General features: G+C 39.8%; 10 protein-coding genes across 10 annotated transcripts; 6 read left to right on the top strand and 4 right to left on the bottom strand.

Annotated features, from left to right (window-relative positions):
- Positions 1 to 42: 42 nt before the first annotated feature.
- PICMEDRAFT_73279 (hypothetical protein) lies at positions 43 to 1887 on the bottom strand (the record flags this gene model as incomplete). The annotated part of the gene is made up of 1 exon (XM_019164432.1): positions 43 to 1887. The coding sequence occupies one exon, from the start codon at positions 1885 to 1887 to the stop codon at positions 43 to 45; it is 1845 nt and encodes a 614-aa protein (XP_019016889.1).
- Positions 1888 to 2401: 514 nt separating this feature from the next.
- On the top strand, positions 2402 to 4960 carry PICMEDRAFT_17050 (hypothetical protein). The gene has a single exon (XM_019161442.1). The coding sequence runs from the start codon at positions 2487 to 2489 to the stop codon at positions 4743 to 4745; it is 2259 nt and encodes a 752-aa protein (XP_019016888.1). The 5' UTR covers positions 2402 to 2486; the 3' UTR covers positions 4746 to 4960.
- Positions 4961 to 5033: 73 nt separating this feature from the next.
- Positions 5034 to 7243, top strand: PICMEDRAFT_17048 (hypothetical protein). Its single transcript, XM_019161441.1, has 2 exons — positions 5034 to 5185; positions 5508 to 7243. The coding sequence occupies exons 1-2, from the start codon at positions 5174 to 5176 to the stop codon at positions 6834 to 6836; spliced, it is 1341 nt and encodes a 446-aa protein (XP_019016887.1). The 5' UTR covers positions 5034 to 5173; the 3' UTR covers positions 6837 to 7243.
- Positions 7244 to 7389: 146 nt separating this feature from the next.
- Positions 7390 to 10581, top strand: PICMEDRAFT_73277 (hypothetical protein; the record flags this gene model as incomplete). The annotated part of the gene is made up of 1 exon (XM_019164431.1): positions 7390 to 10581. One exon carries the CDS (start codon positions 7390 to 7392, stop codon positions 10579 to 10581), a length of 3192 nt encoding a protein of 1063 aa, XP_019016886.1.
- A 219-nt stretch (positions 10582 to 10800) lies between these two features.
- Positions 10801 to 11169, bottom strand: PICMEDRAFT_59396 (hypothetical protein; the record flags this gene model as incomplete). Its single annotated transcript, XM_019163363.1, has 1 exon — positions 10801 to 11169. The coding sequence occupies one exon, from the start codon at positions 11167 to 11169 to the stop codon at positions 10801 to 10803; it is 369 nt and encodes a 122-aa protein (XP_019016885.1).
- A 375-nt stretch (positions 11170 to 11544) lies between these two features.
- On the top strand, positions 11545 to 12402 carry PICMEDRAFT_73275 (hypothetical protein; the record flags this gene model as incomplete). The annotated part of the gene is made up of 1 exon (XM_019164430.1): positions 11545 to 12402. The coding sequence occupies one exon, from the start codon at positions 11545 to 11547 to the stop codon at positions 12400 to 12402; it is 858 nt and encodes a 285-aa protein (XP_019016884.1).
- A 78-nt stretch (positions 12403 to 12480) lies between these two features.
- PICMEDRAFT_35384 (hypothetical protein) lies at positions 12481 to 13920 on the bottom strand (the record flags this gene model as incomplete). Its single annotated transcript, XM_019162940.1, has 1 exon — positions 12481 to 13920. One exon carries the CDS (start codon positions 13918 to 13920, stop codon positions 12481 to 12483), a length of 1440 nt encoding a protein of 479 aa, XP_019016883.1.
- Positions 13921 to 14261: 341 nt separating this feature from the next.
- PICMEDRAFT_17045 (hypothetical protein) lies at positions 14262 to 17184 on the top strand. The gene has a single exon (XM_019161440.1). The coding sequence runs from the start codon at positions 14316 to 14318 to the stop codon at positions 17115 to 17117; it is 2802 nt and encodes a 933-aa protein (XP_019016882.1). The 5' UTR covers positions 14262 to 14315; the 3' UTR covers positions 17118 to 17184.
- Positions 17185 to 17368: 184 nt separating this feature from the next.
- On the top strand, positions 17369 to 18451 carry PICMEDRAFT_34561 (hypothetical protein; the record flags this gene model as incomplete). Its single annotated transcript, XM_019162894.1, has 2 exons — positions 17369 to 18049; positions 18218 to 18451. The coding sequence occupies 2 exons, from the start codon at positions 17369 to 17371 to the stop codon at positions 18449 to 18451; spliced, it is 915 nt and encodes a 304-aa protein (XP_019016881.1).
- A 347-nt stretch (positions 18452 to 18798) lies between these two features.
- Positions 18799 to 21121, bottom strand: PICMEDRAFT_17043 (hypothetical protein). The gene has a single exon (XM_019161439.1). The coding sequence runs from the start codon at positions 21037 to 21039 to the stop codon at positions 18907 to 18909; it is 2133 nt and encodes a 710-aa protein (XP_019016880.1). The 5' UTR covers positions 21040 to 21121; the 3' UTR covers positions 18799 to 18906.
- Positions 21122 to 21288: the final 167 nt, after the last annotated feature.

Here is a 21288-nt window from a genome sequence, read left to right as displayed (position 1 = left end):
TAAGCTTTCTATCCGAACACTTTGCTACCTTTCTCTCCCGCCTTACAACACGCGCAAAACCTTCACAAGCTCAAGATCCTCACTGTTTTTCCCCCGAACACCAGCTGCGCTGCTAGCCTTGTCTTCCTCCTCAATCAACATCCTCGTACCTACCATCCAATCTGACCTGAACACATCACTGACCGTCCATCTTTTGTGTGGATTTGGATTCATCATATTCGTAACGACAATGACAACGTCATCCTTTACACTCTTCAAGCTGCGGCCCATAACGTCCTCGCTCCCAAACACTCTCTTTATATCAAATCCTGTCTTAAGTGAGTCGAGCTTTTTTGCCGTAAACAAATCTCTGTACCTCTTGTAATCGCAATCGTCATCCACTGCACACCGCCATGGCTTGTTCAAGAATTTCATCTGATAGTACAACACGGCTAGAGACCATACATCCGTCGCCTTCAGCATATCTGCATCAAACTTCTCCCTGACCTTCATAATCTCTGGAGCTTTGAACGACGTGGTCCCCCTGTTCAGAAAATAGTGCTCATCAATTGGATAATCCTCGATCCTGTTTAAGTCTACTGCATATCCAAAATCAGCATACTTTAAACATCCTTCTTCATCAATTAAAATATTCTCCGGCTTGATATCCCGATGGACAATCCCTTGCTGGTGAAGATATTTTAAACCTTGCACAAGCTGTGCAAATATGGCATCCTTGAACAAGGAACTCGTGGAAATGTTCTTTTTCCTGATTCCAGTAGTTAATCTCAAAAGGTCAGAGTTGGAATAGTAATCAAGTAACAAGCAAACGTCAATAGGTTCACTATTCAATTCGACAGGATTTTGCTCATCGGAAGATTTAACATTGTCATTAATGTCATTCCCATCCATACTGTAGAAGCTCCCATCATCGTCTTCTCCGTCGTCGTCTTCATCTGCCTCGGCGTCATCATTATGTTCAACCCCATAACGGAACAATCCATGCACGGATGAGACATGCTTTGATTTTAAGCTCGCGAGAATGAGATATTCATTCAATGAGTCAAACGTGTACATTGGTCTTAATATTGGTTTTGCTTCTTCGTTTTCCTCCCCTTCATAATCTTCTCCATCCTTCCCTTGCTCTCTGCCTTTCTTGTTTTCGTCCTCTCCCTGTTTGTTCATTGGTTTGAAAGTCTTGAAAGATGAATTTGATCTCGATCGAGTTGAATCCAAGGACAAGCTTTGCATACTTGAGCTCAGCTTGGACGAGCTCGGGCTTACAAGTCTGCTTGGAGAACGATAGGCAGCAGACAGTATAGGACTGTAGCGCTGGTTTTTGAATGCAGGGGTTTCTGTAGGCTGAGGAGAGCGGATATTGGTTGGTGTCGCTGTTGTTGTAGTAATACTACTCCCCGACCTTTCAAAATTGACGTGAGAGTGTGTTCTTGAAAGTGATGCTGAACCAGAAAGGTTACTTCCATGGAAATCAGTGGTTGAAATGTGGCTAGAAGAGATAGAACTGGACTCTTTACTCTTTCCCATCATTACTTCACTTTTAAGCAACTTCACCACATAACTTTTGCGGTTGGTCCTACTTTTGGCTTTCAAGATCGAACCGCTGGACCCTTCGTCTAGCGACTCGATTGTATCCATTAATATATATTCCGAGAGATAAGGAATATCTAAGTTGTTTAGTTTCCCCGGGTCGTTTGTCTTGCAAACTTTGAGAAGTTCATCTCTGTTCGGCTGTTTGAAGATCAAGTCAGCAGCAGGTTCAGTGTGCTGTGTTTGAGGTGAGGATGAAAAGCTGTAACTTGAGCTGGCCGAACTCACTGTTCGTTGAGATGAAAACGACTGTGTTCGCTTCCGGGAGGATTTCTCGCTGGAATGTAAAAACAAGTGCATGATAGGACTCTCTTGGGACTCCTTCTTTCTTTATGTCGACTAATGTATGGTTGATGCTATATCCATAACATACCTTGGGAGATTCACACACCCAGTTTTTTGGTATAGCTAGGATCTTGAGGCTTCAAGATACTATGACAGATAGAAAAAGGATCGGAAACTTCTGGTGCTTCGACGTTACTCTGCAGCTCAGCTTGGAAAGATTCAGCAAAAAAGAGACTCTACCGAATAAGGTTCAAACGTTTTTGGAAAGAGATTTTGGAAACCGGATAATACTTGCTTTCTGACCGACCCCAGGCAACTTCTTCCTACCCCAGATGTCCCCGGAATTATTCCGACGTCAACAGCGTGCGGAGATGTACACAGAGACAAAAAACTTCTCCTGCCGTTCCTACTCTTACGTAAGCGCTCTTGTGCCCGGGCCGAGCATCAACGGAGGAGGATCGTGAACTTGGCGGAACCATCCATGCGCTTGGCAAGAGCCACACGAGACAAATGTTTTGGTCGTGATGACAGATAGTGGAGGCTCTGAATAGTCGAAAAAAACAAGCCGTGTGCCAGTGAGAAATACAACCGCAGGAGGAAATGGAAAGCTCAAAATGGCAGAACTTATTGCATCAACCTTTTCTAGTCAAAGCAGCACGGGAACCTCTACGAGGGATATGAATTCGCCAACCTTCACCAGCATCGCATCATTGTCTATAACCACACCAGCAGCGACGCTAGCGCCAAAAGCAGGATCAGAGTCCCCGTGGTTGATTCTCAGACTCATCGATTCTTTTTCTCTAGCAGTGCTGCAGCAGTCAAAGGAGTCCGGGATAAATGGGAACATGAACGACGGTACCAGTACGTTCTTATCCTACTGGATGTCTCCGTTCGCCATGATGTGCATGATAACTGCAGTTGTGATGAATCGGGTGGTAATTTTTGCATCTTCGAGGAGGCATAGAAGGTTGCCGTATATATCCAACGTCTTATTGAGGTCTTTTGCCATTTACATTCTCTGTTTGGGAAGCTATGGTCTCTTTGTCAGCTTGAAGTGCTACTGTCACAACCCACTCATACAATACATACTGCAAGCAAATTGCTTCACATTTGATAGAGAAAAGTTTATGAGCAAGACATTCCTCTCCGTGCCGTTTGGAAGCAATGTCTACGAGGGATTCCTCAAGCACACCAACGAAATGGAAATCGGACCAACAACCTCTGTATTAAAAGGCTTTCACTTATCATTGTGCATAAGTCAAATTTTGGACACCTTTATTGCAGTGGCATCCGGTACAAAGCCATCGTTGGAAACGGGTATCACCTTATTCGAGTACTCATTGGCTTTCCAAGAAGCTCAATTTGCTTCCAAACCATCGGTGGAACTATTAACAATTGCTTTGATTGCCCTTACAAACCAACTAAATATTCATTTCCTAGGCTTATTCAATCTGATACAATACAAGCTAATACCGTCTTCTATCCTCGGCCTTTTCACACTATCTTTTTATGCTTACAATATATTCACAGGAAACATTTTGAAAATCCCATTCATTATTATACTTGGATACTTCCCCCATTTCTGTGTTTTACTAGTCATTATGTTGAGTGAATCAATATTTTTGCTTTCCGGCATAATAAGATTTTCTTTCAAAGATCTAACAATGATGAGCCTTCTGGAAAATTGGAATTCGGTCAACATTTCACTTTCTGATGATTTCTACACTGCTTTGATCAACTTTGGAGAATTCGTAATCAACATTTCCATATCACAGTGTTATATACAAGAAACTTCTAACGTGAAGTTACCAATAGACAACTACATAAACATGCAGTTGTCAGAATTAAAAAAGGAAGAAACGAAGGAAATAAACGGTTATGGAAACGAGTTTAAAAATAACCCGGAGTTAATTGATCTTTACAACAGCGACAAGAGAAACGAGATGAAGAAAACTAACAAGCGCAAGAGATCCTGGATTTTTGTCACCAGGTTGAAAATGCTGAATAAGGTAGCCTTCAAATTTCTTGAGCTTATAAAGGTCAAGATCATAAGTGTCATAGGGAAAAAGGCTAAAGACTCCGACGGCACTGCTCTTGATGAAACTGTGACCCGAACCAAATCCATAATAAAATATCGGATTGTTCCAACTGATAAAGGTGGCTTTGTGTATGCAAGTGATGAGTTTGAGTCTGTCGATATTGATAACCTGAGTGTGGCAGACATCGAATCTTCTTATCCAGAGCTATTGATGAATGCAGACCTTCTTGAAAGCGATAACTCGCCCGATTACGATTATGAAGAACTAGATGATGAGAATTATCAAGAGTCAGACAACGAGAGTGACATCGATGATTCATCTGAGACAGGTCACCCGGGAGAAAACTCCAATCTTGAATTCAGATCAACCACTCAATCTGAAAATAATGATACCCCTGAAGTGCTGAATGAATTGATTACGTTGCCAGATTTGAAGAATCTGCTCTTTCCGTCACCAGCAGGCAATCCGATCACCAACCAGATATTGAGTTACCATTTGCAACACCTCAATGAGCCTGTTTCACACTTGACCAGATCGTATTTTGCCAAATATTATGTGGATGATATAAAACTACTTGACCTACTAAAAGAGAAACACAGACATCGCGCGCGTGACGATACGAGCTGTGTGGGTGAAAGGGAGCTCGATGTACATTGCGAAGATCTCGGAATCTGTGTGATATGTCATGAGAATTCAAGACAAATCATTTTGTGGCCTTGCAAATGCTTGGCGATATGCGAGAATTGTCGTATCTCCCTCTTCGTCAGAGAGTTCGCAACTTGCGTGTGTTGCCGGCATCCTGTTGAAGGCTACAGCAAAGTCTACATCCCTTGACATGTGTGATCTTGCTTTCCCCAAGCTTTCATGTATATTCCTTCCTCGATCTTTCTTATTTGATTCAGTTTATAAAGTATAATAGAATGAATGTTCACCTGGTGTCCAAAACGAAAAAAACGTCGATCGGCTGCTGGCTGCTTACGTGAGACTCACGTCGCTTGAAACCGCCAACAAAAAGCGCCTGTTTGTTTACCTTTTTCAAGTGCAGAGCGAATGAAATGGGAAAAAGTCAAACAAAATCACCTTTGGAGTTGAAGCAATAGGTTTTCCACAAGGAGCAGAGGACGAACACCAACACGAACCTGTTTTAAGAGTGCTGACCAAGAACAAGAACTGCCTGGTGACCTCATAGAATAGATTCTGTATACCTTATATTATTCTGTGCTGTTTCCTTTTGAAATTTTGGGCAAAGGATTAATCAAAACATGAGAGAAATTGTATGTGTTGTTCATTCTCAATTGATAACTCATTGCATGCACTAGAAATCATAGACGGCGTTGGGCAAAGTAAGGTAAAAACAGCATTTAGTTCTTCTTGTTAGAAGGACTGGGAGAAGAGCTGTCATTCCCAGCTTGCCACAATACACGCTTTATGTGTACTGTTTGCTGCATTTTGCCTGAATGTTTCCAGCCCAGCAACTTACTGGTATCAGTGCTCATACTATGATAATAGTTCAAATAATTGAAAAAGCAGCTTCCATCAACGTGAAACGAATACTAACAATCTGTTTTTTTCTTATCTTTTTCTTTTCTGCTTCAGATTCACTTATCTACAGGTCAATGTGGTAATCAAGTTGGTGCCGCGTTCTGGGAAACTATATGTAACGAGCACGGACTTGATCCAAATGGTAACTACCATGGAACTTCCCCATTGCAAAAGGCGAGATTGAATGTTTACTTCAACGAAGCTTCCAGCGGGAAGTACGTTCCAAGAGCAGTTTTAGTTGATTTGGAACCTGCCACAATTGAGGCTGTCAAGTCATCGAAGTATGGTAACTTGTTTAGACCTGATAATCTGATCTACGGTCAGACATCGGCTGGTAACAACTGGGCAAAGGGTCATTACACAGAAGGTGCAGAATTGGTAGATTCTGTCATGGAAGTCGTTAGAAGAGAAGCGGAAGGCTGCGATTCTTTACAAGGTTTCCAAATCACGCACTCTCTAGGTGGTGGTACTGGTTCTGGTATGGGTACCCTATTGATCTCTAAGATCAGAGAGGAGTTCCCTGACAGAATGATGGCCACCTTCTCGGTGATGCCATCGCCTAAGGTGTCAGACACCGTTGTTGAGCCTTATAACGCTACCTTGTCGGTTCACCAATTGGTAGAAAATGCAGACGAGACATTCTGTATTGACAATGAAGCATTATACGACATTTGTGTTAGAACTTTGAAGATTCCTCAGCCATCATACGACCATTTGAACAATTTGGTTTCTTCGGTGATGTCTGGTATCACAACTTCTTTACGTTTCCCAGGGCAATTAAACTCAGACTTGAGAAAATTGGCTGTTAATTTGGTTCCATTCCCAAGACTTCATTTCTTCATGGTGAGTTACGCTCCATTGACGGCAGAAGGCTCGCAGTCTTTCAGATCCTTAACTGTTCCTGAATTGACACAACAGATGTTTGATCCTAAAAATATGATGGCAGCTTCCGATCCAAGAAAGGGTAGGTATTTAACCGCTGCAGCATTTTTTAGAGGTAACGTATCAGTCAAAGAGGTTGAAGACGAGATGCATAAGGTTCAAACCAAAAACCAAGACTACTTTGTGGAATGGATTCCAAACAATGTTCAATCTTCGGTTTGTTCTGTTCCACCAATTGGGTTGGATATGTCTGCTACTTTTATTGGAAATTCGACATCTATCCAAGGATTGTTTAGAAGAGTTGGTCGTCAATTTACTGCTATGTTTAAAAAGAAGGCTTTCTTACATTGGTACACATCCGAGGGTATGGACGAAATGGAATTTACAGAAGCTCAGTCCAACATGAATGATTTGGTTAGTGAATATCAACAGTACCAGGATGCATCGGGCCTTGACGATGACCTTGACTACGATGAACAAAATCAAATGGATGAAATCTAAAAAATGCGTCAATCATTGATCTTTTTTCTATTCTTTTCTCTGTCTTCTATTCACCTTGCCTTCATGATCTTTTAATTTCCCCCACTTTCTTACTCCCTTTTTTATTTTACTAAACTACACCTTTTGATTCCACCTTTTTTATTTCTTTTTCTGGCTTTTTGAGATGTGTTCTGGTCTTTTAGAACTATTTGTTTTATATATTTATTCGGATCCAGTTCAAACCCGATATCCCACCCTCTTCTCTTTTTCTGACCGGTTGATATCTCAAACGGTCTATCCTTTCTCTTTTAAATGTATCTCTATAATCTAATAAATTTATATTTTGGCTCTTATGCGCAAATTGAAGAAATAAGAACTAGTGTGAAAGTCAAAGGCGTGTCTCTCATCTCTCTCTCTCTTTTTCTCGGGGAAAAACAACAATTTCGCAATGATGATGATTCTCTGGCTTGAGCTTTACTGCACCGCATTTTTAGCATTCATAACCCAATGAAGCACAACACAGATAAACGCAATTGACTTTGATACTAATTATTGAATTCAACAATTACGTGTAATGTTCTGGCCTACCTCAATAAGCCAGTTTCATAAGTTACCAGAAGTTGAATCGCTAGAGGAATTGGGAAAATCGAATCCAGACCACACCTATAAGCCCAACCCACATGAAGACGATATTGTTAACATTTTGACGAACTATTCAAATGGACTACCTTATGTCGTTATTACTTATAGATCAATTTATTTATTTGATTGGACACATAAAGCCCCTGTGAATGTTCATATAAGGTCAGATTTTTCTGTCGAAAAATTTGGCTCTAATCTTACCGTCAAACTATCGCCAAACCAGCAGACATATGCTGTGTTGACAGATAAAAACGTTATTTTGGTGTACACTATTAAAGCCACTGGAAGTGATAGTGAACTTTTAGGTGTTTACTCCAAAAGTGGGACAATAATACAAAACGGCTACCCATTGACGGAGTATGAAGATGATCCTTATGTATATGGAGGAGTGAACTCGAAATTTAGTTCGAAGGCAGGAGATCAAAAGAACGGTATAGTGAAAAATATCATAAGCACATTTATTGGGATTGATGGAAATGAAGTCCCAATTGTTGATCTGGGTCTTCGTTTGAAACTAATTTTGAATGTTGCAAGTCCGATTGTCCAATACTGTTTTATTGGTAGTATGGAGTTAATGCTGATCAATTCAAACCCTCATGCTTTTCAAATAATACACTTGAACTCCAAGAATTCCATTGACAAATTTACCTCGAGCGATAATAACCAAAGTTCTACTGAATCTAGCAACGAGATCAATTTCATTTTGGCAGATGAGCTAGACTGGTTCCAAGCTCCAGAAATCAACAACAAAAGCGAAATATCAGATATGAACTATAACTATGACTTAGACTGCTTTCTCTGGTATAACAAACAAGGCGATGTACTACTTGTCAAACGAACTGGGAGTACTGGAGACTTTGAGTTATCTGCAAAGTGCGTGTACAAATGTGAAACCAATAATGAAAAAGCCATTGAAGGGATTATCAACCACTTCAAAAACGTTTGCTACATATTATTAGAAAATGGAAAGTTGTTGATATACAAGCTAAACGATGATTTGACATGTAAGCTACTCAAGACAGTTGACAAATGTATTCCATCGAAAACTCCGAAAGCACTATACTTGAGCCCTCAAGGAGACTCAATTATTGTAGTGTATGATAATGGCTGGAACATTTATTCAGCCTTGGGGAACCAAAATTTTTCCACTTTTGAATATGACCACTTTTCACTATCTCACATCAAGAAGCTTCAGTTTTTAAGCGAGAGAGAGTTATTAGTGGTTAATCAAAACAATGAAATTATTTTTATAGACCTCACAGTTTACAATATTGGTCAGGGGTTTAACTCTTTATCAATAAAAAGACCAATCCTTTATGACAAAGACAAAATAATGGTTTTCAAGGCATACGAAAAGAAACTAGTTGACCACCACCATTACAATTACAATGTGAATGATGTTACTAATAGAGATACCGATGTTTGGTTGAGCGAAATGCTACCATTAAGATTCAGGATCAATAATAATATCATTCGATCATGCTCAGTCAGTGATGACGGCAATAATGTTTGTATTATTGGAAATTATGATGTGATTGTATTTAGCAGTTTCTCTCGTAGATGGAAATTCTTAGAGATTCCTCAAGAATCTGCAACGTTTGAGAAAACAGAAATACCCATGAAGAAGTGTTCCTGGTGGAGAGATTATCTTATTGTTGGGTCATCCAGTGGAAAGGAGAAAAAGAAATCTGAAGTCGTTATATTTTCAGACAGAATTTTGTCTGAAGCTGAGAGTTTTTGTTTTGATTTCATTGTGTGGAGCTTCAATTTGGAAGATACATCCTTTGATGAGGTTTTCCTTGATTTTAATGTCGATATTTACAATGACCAATTACTTGTAATGACCAATGCTTTGAATTGCTACACATGGAGGCTTAAGTTGAAAACAAGTGCAACGACTAAAGTTGAAGGAGATCACCAAATCAAAAAAAGCACAATGCATGATTCTTCATTAACCTCTTTGAAGTCATCTATAACGTTGGAGAAATCTACCGTTTACCAATTAAAAACTTGTTTCAAAGAATCGGATGAATCAATAGCCCTCAATTATGGAACTGTATTAAAAATCACAGACACGGACATTCTCTTTCTCACCAATACTGACCTATACTATATTAGAAGGGAGAGAACTCCTGGTAGTATGTCGTTTGCCTATGTGACTTACTTAATAAGTAGTTGCGTTGAGTACGTGCACAAGCTAAATAACAGTTTGATATGTCTATTTGATGGATCACAACTGATACACTACAACTTGAGCGACAACATCAATCTACTGAAGTTAAAGCCTATCAGAATCAGCATAGGCAATGATATCAGCCAAAATGACGGTGGGGGTTACTCTGTTAAATATACCGGAACTTGCCCATATCCAATTACCACAATATCGTTTCAAAATATAATGTTTGGTATTGAGATTGATTGTTTCAACAAATTGAAGCTCAAGCTGGAAACCAGCAGAAGGAATTATCTCACTGATTTGGTCAATCACTACATTTTATCCAACATTTCTGTGAAAAACCTCGAAGATGATTCTAACGCCATGAACATCACTACTGTTTACGGGAAATTTTCAAAGTTTAAAAACTTCAAGTTTGTCCTCGAAAAATTGATGGTGGATTATTTACAGAACTGCTACGAGGATCCGAAATTTGATTCGGACAATGATTATTTTAACCGAATTTACTCGTTGATCAATCTGACAGGGAACTCTTACGAGATTGTTCTCAATTGCTTGAAGAAAACAGAGACTCACTTTTGGCCAATATTCTTCAAGAAATCAAACGAGACGCCGAGGTCTGTGGTCAATAAGCTATACACTGACTGTAATGATCATAAATTGAGTGCTCATTTCTTTATCATCATGTTAAACTACGAGAAATATGACTATAGCAGTGAGGATAACGAGTGTTACCCTGGAGAGAGCAAGCCCCAAACATCCAAAAAAGAATCATGTAACATTAGTGCTGAAGATCAAGACCTCATTTTCAATATTTTGAAAAGATTGATTCTCTCAGGGGATTTCGAGACTTCGTTTGAGTTGGTCCGTTTTTTGAAGATTGTCGATGACAAAATGACACATAAGTGTTTAGTGAAGATGAAAAAATACTTGAAACTTGATCAATAAATAATTTCCTTACTATCTATTTGGAGTGTGTGTACTATTAACAGCCTTGTTCACGATGCGTATGTATATGTGTATGTATGATATTAACGTATATTATAATAGCTTATATAAACCTATATGATAATAATAGAAGCTGGTAGGTAAATAAATAATGGGGAGGCAATAATAAACCGTTATCGATGGAGTGGATGAATAAATAGAACATGACAAAAAGGAAACTTAGTTGGCACCCTTTAAGAATTTTTGCACAAAGCTGTTGCCACTGGTGGTGCTGTAGTGTTCGAAGTCCTCAAAGTATTGCATGACATGACATTGTTGTTTCCAGAAATTGACCAACTCTTGGAACTCCATTTGGCCTTTCATGTAGAGAACGTTCTTGGTGGCAAGATCTTGAACAAATCTGTGTCTTTCAAACTCCTGTCTGATCTTGGTCTTGACTTGGTATGCTGGGATGTCTAAATCATAACTGTTGACAAATTCCCTCGAGTGTCTGAGGTATCTTCTGTAAAGGTTCAACACACGGTATCTGAGATCGGCGCTGGTGGTGGAGAATCTTGTGGTTTCGGCAAATGCAGTAGGGAATGTCATTGCGGCGGCGGTGGCTTGGCGTCAACTGTCGAGTTGCTGACGGATGCTTTTCTTCTGGCTTCTGTCATGATTCTCTCCTAGACCAATCATGATAGAGACGAACCAAGCAACAAACGTGAGGATTCCCCACTTGCGAGAAAAAGCTGAAAACCGTCTGGTGCACGGGCACTACTGCAGCAGTTGACGTTTTCTCCCCCCGCGACTCGTTTTCTGTCGCATCTCCAGGATGATAAACACCGGGGCGGAGCTGCAAGACGTATCGGTTTTGAAGCTATAGACAGGCTGGTGAGAAGGAGACCCGATTCTGCCTCGGAAATGCAGTAGCACACGGGCAGGAGCACCGGGCAACATTCTCTGTTTGCAGCGGTGACAAATATGGAGATTGCAAAGAAGTTTAGTTGCAAAGTGTACCAGCAGCCGGACGTGTTCACATTTTGTTTGGGCTTTCTGTTAGCGATTGGAATATTTGTGTCCTATGTGCCACAACACATCAAGGTCATCAAAAGACGGTCGAGTGAAGGTCTCTCGCCGGCGTTTCTTCTTCTCGGCTCGCTTTCTGCGTTCTCGGCGCTTATGAACATCTTCATTGTAACGATTCCGGCCAGACGGTGCTGTGTGGCACAGTTGAACACTTACCAATGTGCCAATTCACTGGTTGGGTTTGTGCAGATTCTCCTTCAAGCCGTGGGTTACATTCTCATATTTGTGCTATGCGTGTTTGGCACGAAGCACTCGATACGGGAGTCGAAAACCAACCACCATAAACTCACGCTCAATTTCTACATTTTTGTTGCCAGTGCCTTGCTTGACGTCCTCTTTGTTGTCTACCTCTTCCAGATAGATAAGAAAGGTGGCATGGAGTCTTTACTATTTTTTGCCGACATCAGTGGAGTTATTTCCACCGTGCTTGCTATCATCCAGTACATTCCCCAGATTTATACTACTTTCATGGTCAAACACGCCGGTAGTCTTTCTTTACCTATGATGTGTTTGCAGACCCCGGGTGGATACGTCTGGTCTTACAGCCTCTACTCGCAACCGAATTCTCAGTGGAGTTCGTGGCTACCATACTTTGCAGCCGCAAATTTGCAGTTAGTCTTGCTGCTAATGTGCGTGTACTACAAAATGTACTTTCCCACAAAATTGACCGAAGCAAACGCGGAGCTACGAATAGCAGAGGAGAATATGTCCCATTCTATCTCTCATGCGGACGAAAATACATCACTAATATAACAGGTGGGGAAGTTTTATATTCTCTCGTTGAACATTTTTCCAACGTTGAGAACACTCGAAATGTATTCATACACATTACTAAACAGAAATGGTTTTCCAGATATTCAATCCATCAGTACCAGTACTCACCAAAGTACCTGGTATTTGCTTATGCCATCTAACATCCTTGACGTCCTTTTGCCAATGCACAAACAACAACTGTGGTGGAATATCACTCAATTCCTTCATTTCTTGTCTCTGTTGTGCGATCTCTTCATCATCTGCTTCAACAGCCAAATCCCAAAGCGTGACGGTGTTGTCTTCGGATGAGACGGCAATAATGGATTCGTCCAATGGGTTGAAAGCAATCGACGTTATTGGAGATTTGTGGAAGTCGTAGGAAACAACAGGAGAAGGTTGGGTGTTTGGCTGGAAATTCCTGAGATCCCAAACTCCCCAGGTACCATCATCATGGCCGGACGCCAATAGGTAATCGATTCTATCACACCACGAAATAACATTGACATCACTCTTGGAAGCAACAACACTCAACGCAGGCTTGTGCTTTTTTGATCTTGTGTCCCAGATTCTCACATACCCATCAACTCCAGCAGTAGCGAAGACGGTTTTCTCTGATTTCGACCATTGAATATCCTCAATGGATGAATCATTGACTTGGTACGGTGTACGGTCAGTGACCCATTTGCTGTTATTTCTCGTTGTGTAATAGACTCGACCAGTAATATCACCGGAAAGTAATGATCCTTCCTCGGTTGAAGACCAATCCAAACCATAGCCTTCCACGTTACCGTGGTTTTTTACTATATGTACAGGCCTCTTGCTTTGTTTTGGAATGACATAACCAGGAGTGTCAAACGCTTTGAATTGTGATGAAACATCAAAAACATAAACTTCACCGCTTTCAGACATGGTGGCTGTCAAATATTCGTTGGTCTTCGAGGCCCACGGACTGACTCTAAGTCTGTTGGTAGTATGTTTCAATGGTATACTTTCACTCTCAAGAACAGAGCTGTATTGTTCATCATCGTCATCGTCCAAGTCAGAATCATTTTCATCATCTTCAGATTTGGCTTGAGTTTTTGAGAGGGACGACAGTTTCATGATTATCATTTCGTTATCCTTCGCTTTTGATGCTTGAGTAGCTGTGGCTACATACATTTTTGCAGGATAACTTCTTCTCTCGTCTCCATATCTATCAGGTAGTATGTCAAGCGTCAGACATGGCCATGGCATATTTACATTGTGTAGCATTTCATACACAGTTGGATCTGCTTCCAAAACTTCGTCTGGTCCCAACGGTCTGGATCTGTGAGGTAAATACAGGGCATTTTCTTCCTCCTTTGAAGCGTCTCCTTCGTTTGGCCCGCTTTGTTGAACTTTCCCTATCAAGCCATCAACGTCGGCTGCATTTTCTAGCTCTTCATCGGATTGATCTAATTCAATGATTTCTCCTTCACTTTCATAATCATCTCCTGACAAGTTTTCCATTTCACCTTCAATACCTAGCTGTTTCGCCATATCATCATTATCCAGTTCAACATCGATAGGCTTTGCTGCCGTATTTTTTTTGGCAATTGAGCCGCTCTCTTCTATACCTGAAGCACTTCTTTTCGACATGTTAACCTTGCTAAAGGATTTCGGACTCTTTTGGTGATATGTGTATAAATATGGTTTATCTCACAATACGAATAGAAGCTGACCAAAAAAATGGTCTGAAAAAAATTTTATCCTAAAGCCAAAAGTGGAATACTTCTTCTCCTGCAACAAAAACTGTTGTCGCGTATTCTTGACATGTACTATCTATCCGTTTCCCCCTTACTGGAAAATGTTTATAGTAACTAACTAGACAGTACTTAACAAAAAATGAAGGATGCAACGTGATTAAGTTATGGCCTTTTTGAGTAGCAATAACAATGAACAGATTGACATTCCTTGATCAGGAACCTCCTCCGGGATATATTGCCGGTATTGGCAGAGGTGCCACTGGTTTTGTCACTCAGGCTGATCTAGGTTCAAGTAGAAAATTACCAATAGTATCTTTCGAAAAAAAAAGTTCGGAGGATGATGATGGCAACGACAGGCAAGAGCCTGGTGGAATTTTGAGTGAGGCCGGGCAATTTGAAGATGCTAAATTTGATCTAAAGCCTTCGGGTTTAACAGGAGACAAAGAAGATATAGAAGCAGATAGCATCTACGACGAGGTCGAACGATATCTGGAAAGGAAAAGGAAGAAAAAACAGAAGAGTGAAGCTCCAAAAACTGATCTGGATACTGGTGTACTAGCCAAGATTGAAAGTACAGGTAAAAGCATTCAAGGTATCGCAGGTCAATTTGAAGATGTAAAGCAGGGGCTTGCTTCGGTTTCCAAAGAGGAATGGGAAGCACTTCCCGAATCTGGTGACTTTACGAGAAAGAACAAAAGGCTTAGAAATGAGTTGCAGGAGCAACAAAGGTTTTACAGAAATTCGGATATGCTTGCTTTAAGCTTAAAAAATTCAGGAGCAACCAATCTTGTTTTAGATGAGGCCAACGAAGAGGTTGAGAATGACAACGACGAAGCTGAAGCCAACGGTGACAATAAAATCGTCAATGACGACGTCAATTTGCTAGAACTATCTAGGACAAAAGACAGGTTACTTGAGTATCGAATAAAAATGGGAAATCAGGCAGCTTCTACGGAGTTGGATAAGAGTGATTATTTAGAAAAACTTGTTCCTTCCAGCAAATACAACATTGGAGATTATCAAAAAACAAGACGATTATTTGCAAAACTTCGTGAAACAAGTCCACACAGTCCCCAAAACTGGATTGCCAGTGCACGCCTTGAATATGATGCTCGAAAGTTTAATAAAGCCAGATTGTTGATTCAAGAGGGATGCGAAAAGTGCCCTAGATCTGAGGAAATTTGGCTTACTAACTTAGAGTTTAATTCAGACGACATCCCAGCGTCTAAAGTGATTGTTGCAGACGCCATAAAATATAATTTCAAATCAATTCCGCTTTGGTTCAAAGCTGTTGAATTGGAACACGACAATCTCTCTAAAGTGCGTGTTTTGAGAAAGGCATTAGAGTTGCAACCTAAGGTCCCTTTATTGTGGTTGGAGATAATAAAATATGAACAGGATAAAAACATTTCAATCAAAATGATCCAAAAAGCAACAGAGGTCATTCCGGACTCTTTAGAGATTTGGACAGCATTGGCAGATCTTCAGGATATAGATGATTCAATAGCGACTTTAACAAATTCCATCAACTATATATCTGATGAGAAAAAATATAAAGTTTGGATAACTATTGCCAAACTTGAAGAAGAAAGATCTTCGAATGAAGTAAAAATAAATCGACTAATCGCTAAAGGATTTGAGATGCTTGATGGGGCATCAAACTTTGAAGAGTGGTTTAATCAGGCAAGATTATGCGAATGTGAAAAGCGTATTCTAACTTGCCGTTCCATAATCTTGAAACTTCTCACAGAAAATTCTGAAAATAACACCAAAAAGCTTATTGATATTTCTAAGGAAGAGTATGCTCAAAATCATTTAGAAATCTCAGACACTATTCTGTTTTTCATTACCTCGAACTATCCTAAACAACTTAACTCCTGGACAGAGTTTTTTGAACTGAAAAGAAATACTGGAGATTTTAAAGCTCTATTTTTAGCGTATGAGATGGCAATAACGTCTCTTCCGAAATGTATGGAGCTTTATTTAATGTACGCCAAAGATAAGTTGAAATTTGATGAAGATTTTGAAAAGGTACGCTCAATTCTAGCAGATGCTTTGGAGCAGGTACCTACTAGTGAAGTTGTATGGATATTTACTATCGAGTTTGAGATCAAAGCAGGCAGTAACTTGGTGGTCAGAGAACTGTTTGAGGCATGTTTGAATAATTTGCCTGACCCAAGTATAAACATTTGGATCAAAAGAATTAATTTTGAAAAAAGTCTTGGCAATTATTCTTCTGCTCTTGAATTCGGAACTATTGCACTTCACAAACACCCTGATGAATATATTCTTTACCTCCTCAAATCTGAAATAAGTGAGACTATCGATGATTTCAAGAGCGCTAAGACCATCATTGAGACTGGAATAAAAAAATGTAAGAGTAACGAGTTATTGTACATACACTTAGCTCAAATTTATGAAAAAAACTTTACAAATTTGATTAAATCAAGGTCGATTTTGGAGGAAGCGTTGGCGAAACATCCTAAAAGTGATAAAGTACATCATGCTAGGATTTTACTTGAGCTACGATCAGGTAACAAAGTCCATGGTGACCGCTTATTATCCAAGGCACTGACTCTAATCCCATCATCCGCAATACTATGGTGTGAAAATATAAGGCTCGTTTCAAAACAGCAGGCTAAGAACGTTTATGCCATGGCATTGAAGAAGACCTGCGATGACCCGATGGTAATCTTAACAATTGCCCATGATTTATGGAAAAATGGAAAAATTGACAAGGCAAATCAATTTTTCAATGCTTGCATTAAAAAAGATCCTAAGTATGGGGATGCTTATATTTATTATTATGCATTTCTTTTGAAGTTTGGAAGTAAACAGGAGATGAAAAATCTGGAAGAACAACTGTCAAACCATTTTGAGTTTTTTCATGGTCATTACTGGGCAGAACTGATAAAAAAAAATGAGAATAAAGGCGTTGATCACATTCAGCTAGCCAGAGATGCAGCTGTCAATGTTTTCAAGTCTGTATAGTTGAAAATTCTCTGTATTTATTATAGATTGTATAATATAAGTTGACTCTGAGTCGATTAACCCCTCGAATTTTCGTGAGCGCTTACATAATGCATGCTCTGAATAAAAAACATTATCCGTTAATTCATGAGCAGCGTCTTCAACAAGATAGTGATAGATAACGCTTGGAAGTGTTGCCAGTCTCTTCATCTTGACAAGCACGCCACTCCAAAAGGTATTATTGTGTCTTCACAGAACATTATTTTTGGATAATGTTTAGCGTCGTAAGATCGGTTAGATCAAACAAAAAGGTGACCGCACAACTCCAAAGATCGTATGCCAGTGCCAAAACTGCCAATATTGATTGGAATCCTGTGAGATCTAAAAAACAGCTTTCACAAGGTATTGAATTTGGTGGGAAGACTAGCAGCAAAGTTTTTCTTGGATTACTTTGCCTTGCACCTATTATAACTTTTGCCTTGGGTACTTGGCAAGTCAAAAGGCTTAAGTGGAAAAACAAGCTTGTCGCCGAATGTGAGGATCGTCTAACCTACAAGCCAATTCCTATGCCGAGAAACGTTACCAAAGAGGATTTACCAAACTTAGAGTACAGAAAAGTCTTAGTAACTGGTCATTTTGATTATTCTAGAGAAGTTTATGTTGGGCCACGGCTACACGATACTCGCAGAGGTTACACGGTTGTGTGTCCATTTGTCCAAAGTAATGGGGCAGGAGAAGTGTTGATTGACAGGGGTTGGATTGCGGCAGAGAAGGTCATTCCATCTCAGCGGAATTTACAGCATTTGTCCGTGCCAAAGGGAGAAATAACAATTGAATGCGTTATCAGAGTGCCTCCAAAGAAAGGTATTTTTAGCATAGATCACGATAAAGGCTCAAGATTGTACCAATATTTGGATGCTGACGCAATGGCTGAGGAATTGGGAAGTAGACCAGTCTACTTGCAAGCTCTTCAAAATTTTCATGACAAACCAAATCAGCATATATCAGATACCGTTGAGGATGTAAATAAAAAGACTGGAAGTTGGGCTTTTTGGAAATCTGATGGCGCCTCGAAAGCAGATGCAAGTATGGTTACTGGTGCTGATATCATCAATTCTAAGAGCTTGGACTACGATACTGCAGAAGAATTTGATCCGCTTCAATTCATCAACGCTGGTGTTCCACTTGGTAAAATCCCAAAGGTGGATTACAAAAACAATCACTTAAATTACTTAGTTACATGGTACTCCCTCTCGTTTGCATCTACGGTTTTATTAATCTACATGTTCAAGAAAGGGAAATTCATGAACCCGACTGAGGAAAAGCTGAAATATACTAAAAAAATCATGAGCTAGCTGAATTCTTTATACTTAATTAATATCTTGTAAATAAATAGATTACTCATCCATACTTGAAAATCGTACCAGAAAGCAGCAGCAGCACAAGTAATCAACGTATGCTTTATCACTTGGTACATCATTTTCCCAAACAAGCTAGGCCGCTTGAGCCAAAAAGAATGGTTTCCTCCCCTCCTCCCCCCACATTTCCTTCTTCTAAATTAGAACAGCTGATCACTTTTACTTACAAGTTGCTTTCCTCGTGAATAGCCCTAAAAGCATTTGGGTTTCGCTAATCTAAGATCCCAACCCCACCAGTTCCCATACTAAATCGCGCATTTTGCAATATTTGCACCAAACTTGTTTTGAACCGGACAGTAAAATTAGTTTGCTGCTTTAATAAAGATTATTTTTGTTTAACCCATATAACTTACATTACACATACATACAATATTATCGTTAAAAAATCCTTCCTATGGCTCTTCAAATCTGAGACTCTTTCTTTTCTTAGTCTGACCAGCTTCATCGTGTCGCTTTAATCCACCTTTTTTTCCTTTTTGTGGCTTGCCATTGCTATCGTCATGTGAGCCTTCTTCGTTACCATTGGTATCGACAGCGTCTACAGAAATACTGTCTGAAGAAACAAACTTGGTGCTTTTCTCAAGATCACTAACATCATCCGAAATTCTTACTTCCTTGTTAACATTACCACTATTGTTGCCAACCTCTGTCTTCGTGGAACTGCTATTGTTGCTACTTCCAATATAGACCAATTCTGCTGTACGTATCCACCTTCTTCTCCTAGTATATTTGCTGAACCCATCTTCAGTAGTTGGATTTTTCCAAGTGTTATCATAGTAAATCCAGCCATCGTCTGATTTAGGATTAGCTGTAGTTTTAGGTCTCGTGGAGGGCAATTGAATAGACCCATCATTTGTCAAATCTAAACGCCAAGTTTTATCTATCCATCTCCATACCATACCCTTCGTATTCATTACTTCTTCACCATTAGCCGCGGCAGTTTCGCCTTTCCCTTCTGAATCTTGAATTTCGATGGAGAGAGGTAGCTGAGGTAATTCAAATGACTCGATGGGCTCCGATTCATTCAAAAACTCATCAGTCCAAGGTGTTCTTTCGTACGATAGTAAATTTGGTGTCCAGCCAACTCCTAGCCAGCGTCGCTGATTCTCATATATGACATAAGTAAAACGGACAGAGGATTTTGAAATGTTGTTAGAATTAGAAGCATCATTATTTGAGCTCGAATTTGAATGTTTACCAAACCTGTTGGATAATCTCTTGTTGAGATTGAATAAAGTTGATGCTTTTGTTAAACCTGAACTTTCAAAATCTAAACCAGTCAAGTAAAAACATAGTAGTCTGAAGGTACGTGATTTCCATAGCAATGTTCGTGTAACACGGGACCATTTGGAATGATACGTCAAAATTAGTATCGTGAGGATGAGAAACACTTTGTTTGGTGGTAAAATGAAAAAACTTATGACAACGTAAACTGGGGATAAAAAAACTGTTGTAAACAACAATCTTTTCAAGTCTCCAGCCGATAATCCTAGCTCAACAATTGGGGAGATGAGAACATCTGCACGCTTCGAAATCAAAGTCATAGTCTGGATGATATCATCCAATGTGGAATTTTTGGCCTGTTGCGCTTTGACATATATTTTACATTCTGAGTAAACCCACAAAGTGAAAACAGGTAGCAAGTGACCGAAGTAAATAATCAATGGCTCGTAATACAATATTGAAAAAGATGCCAATAATACCAAAAATATGGACAAATAATCATCATCATCATTCCAAGTCAAAACATTTAATGCTTTCAACGTCAGAATCAAGAATGGATAAGACCGGATCAGACTTTTACTGACAGTTGGCGGGGTTGAAGAAAGCAAAGGAGAACTTTTTACAATAGAATTTTTAGCCAAATTGCTATCTTCGGTTTTTTCTTTATCAGGATCTGTGTTGAAAATGCCCAATGCAATACCTATCCCTCCAATGACGCCCGAAGAAGCATTCGGCTTGTCATTTGCTGAACCATCCTTGCCAATTGCGTTGGAATCTGGAGGCAGCACCATTGAAATAGGATCGGTGTTCTTGTTGGATATTCCAGTGAATGATGCTTTCAGTTCGTCAGCAGGAGTAAATTTTATACCCGGCTGTGATTGAATTGAGGCTACCGGGGTAGAATGAAACTTAGGCTCGTTCGAAGCTGGGATCGAGTTATCAGTAGGTTTCTCATTTTGATCATTGAGTGCTTCTGTTACAACTTTGAGAGTAGAAGATTTGTCGTCATTTTTGTTTGGATATGAAGTGGAAGTCGTAACATTCATGTGGGTTAATGAAGTTGTGTCACTGCTCGGAGCCAATGCCCCTACTAAATGCGATATTGTAGACCCTAAAGAAGAAGTGTCATTTTTTGCAGATTGAGGAGACTGACTATTAGAATCATTTTTGGCATGTGGGGGACTTGCAGTTCCAGAATGCTGAATTGATAGGGCTTTGTCACTCCCCGTTTCGTTTGCTTCCGGGGTCGGGAGACTGCCCTGCTGTTTTAAGTCAATACTAGTACTATCACTGGTTCCCATGTTCAATCAAAGGTATCAATGCTCTAACAAATAATGTGTTCTGCTAGGAAGTTTCGTTTCTTGACCCAGTTTATAAGCAAATAATTTGAAAAAGGGCGATGTGAGGCCGATACGAACGTACAGTGTGCATGATCAGATTTCGGTATGGAGAAAGTGCACTTCCTTCTTCATCTAAATTTTCTTAATTTCTCTTTTTCTGACTTTTTTCTAGATTTTTTTGGCCCTCATTAGGATCTTCTTGTTTATTTG

Source organism: Pichia membranifaciens, assembly GCF_001661235.1.
Source record: "Pichia membranifaciens NRRL Y-2026 unplaced genomic scaffold PICMEscaffold_4, whole genome shotgun sequence".
Taxonomy (NCBI): Eukaryota; Fungi; Ascomycota; class Pichiomycetes; order Pichiales; family Pichiaceae; genus Pichia; species Pichia membranifaciens.
The sequence above is the reverse complement of the archived record's forward strand: the minus strand, read 5'-3'. Positions and strand labels throughout refer to the sequence as shown.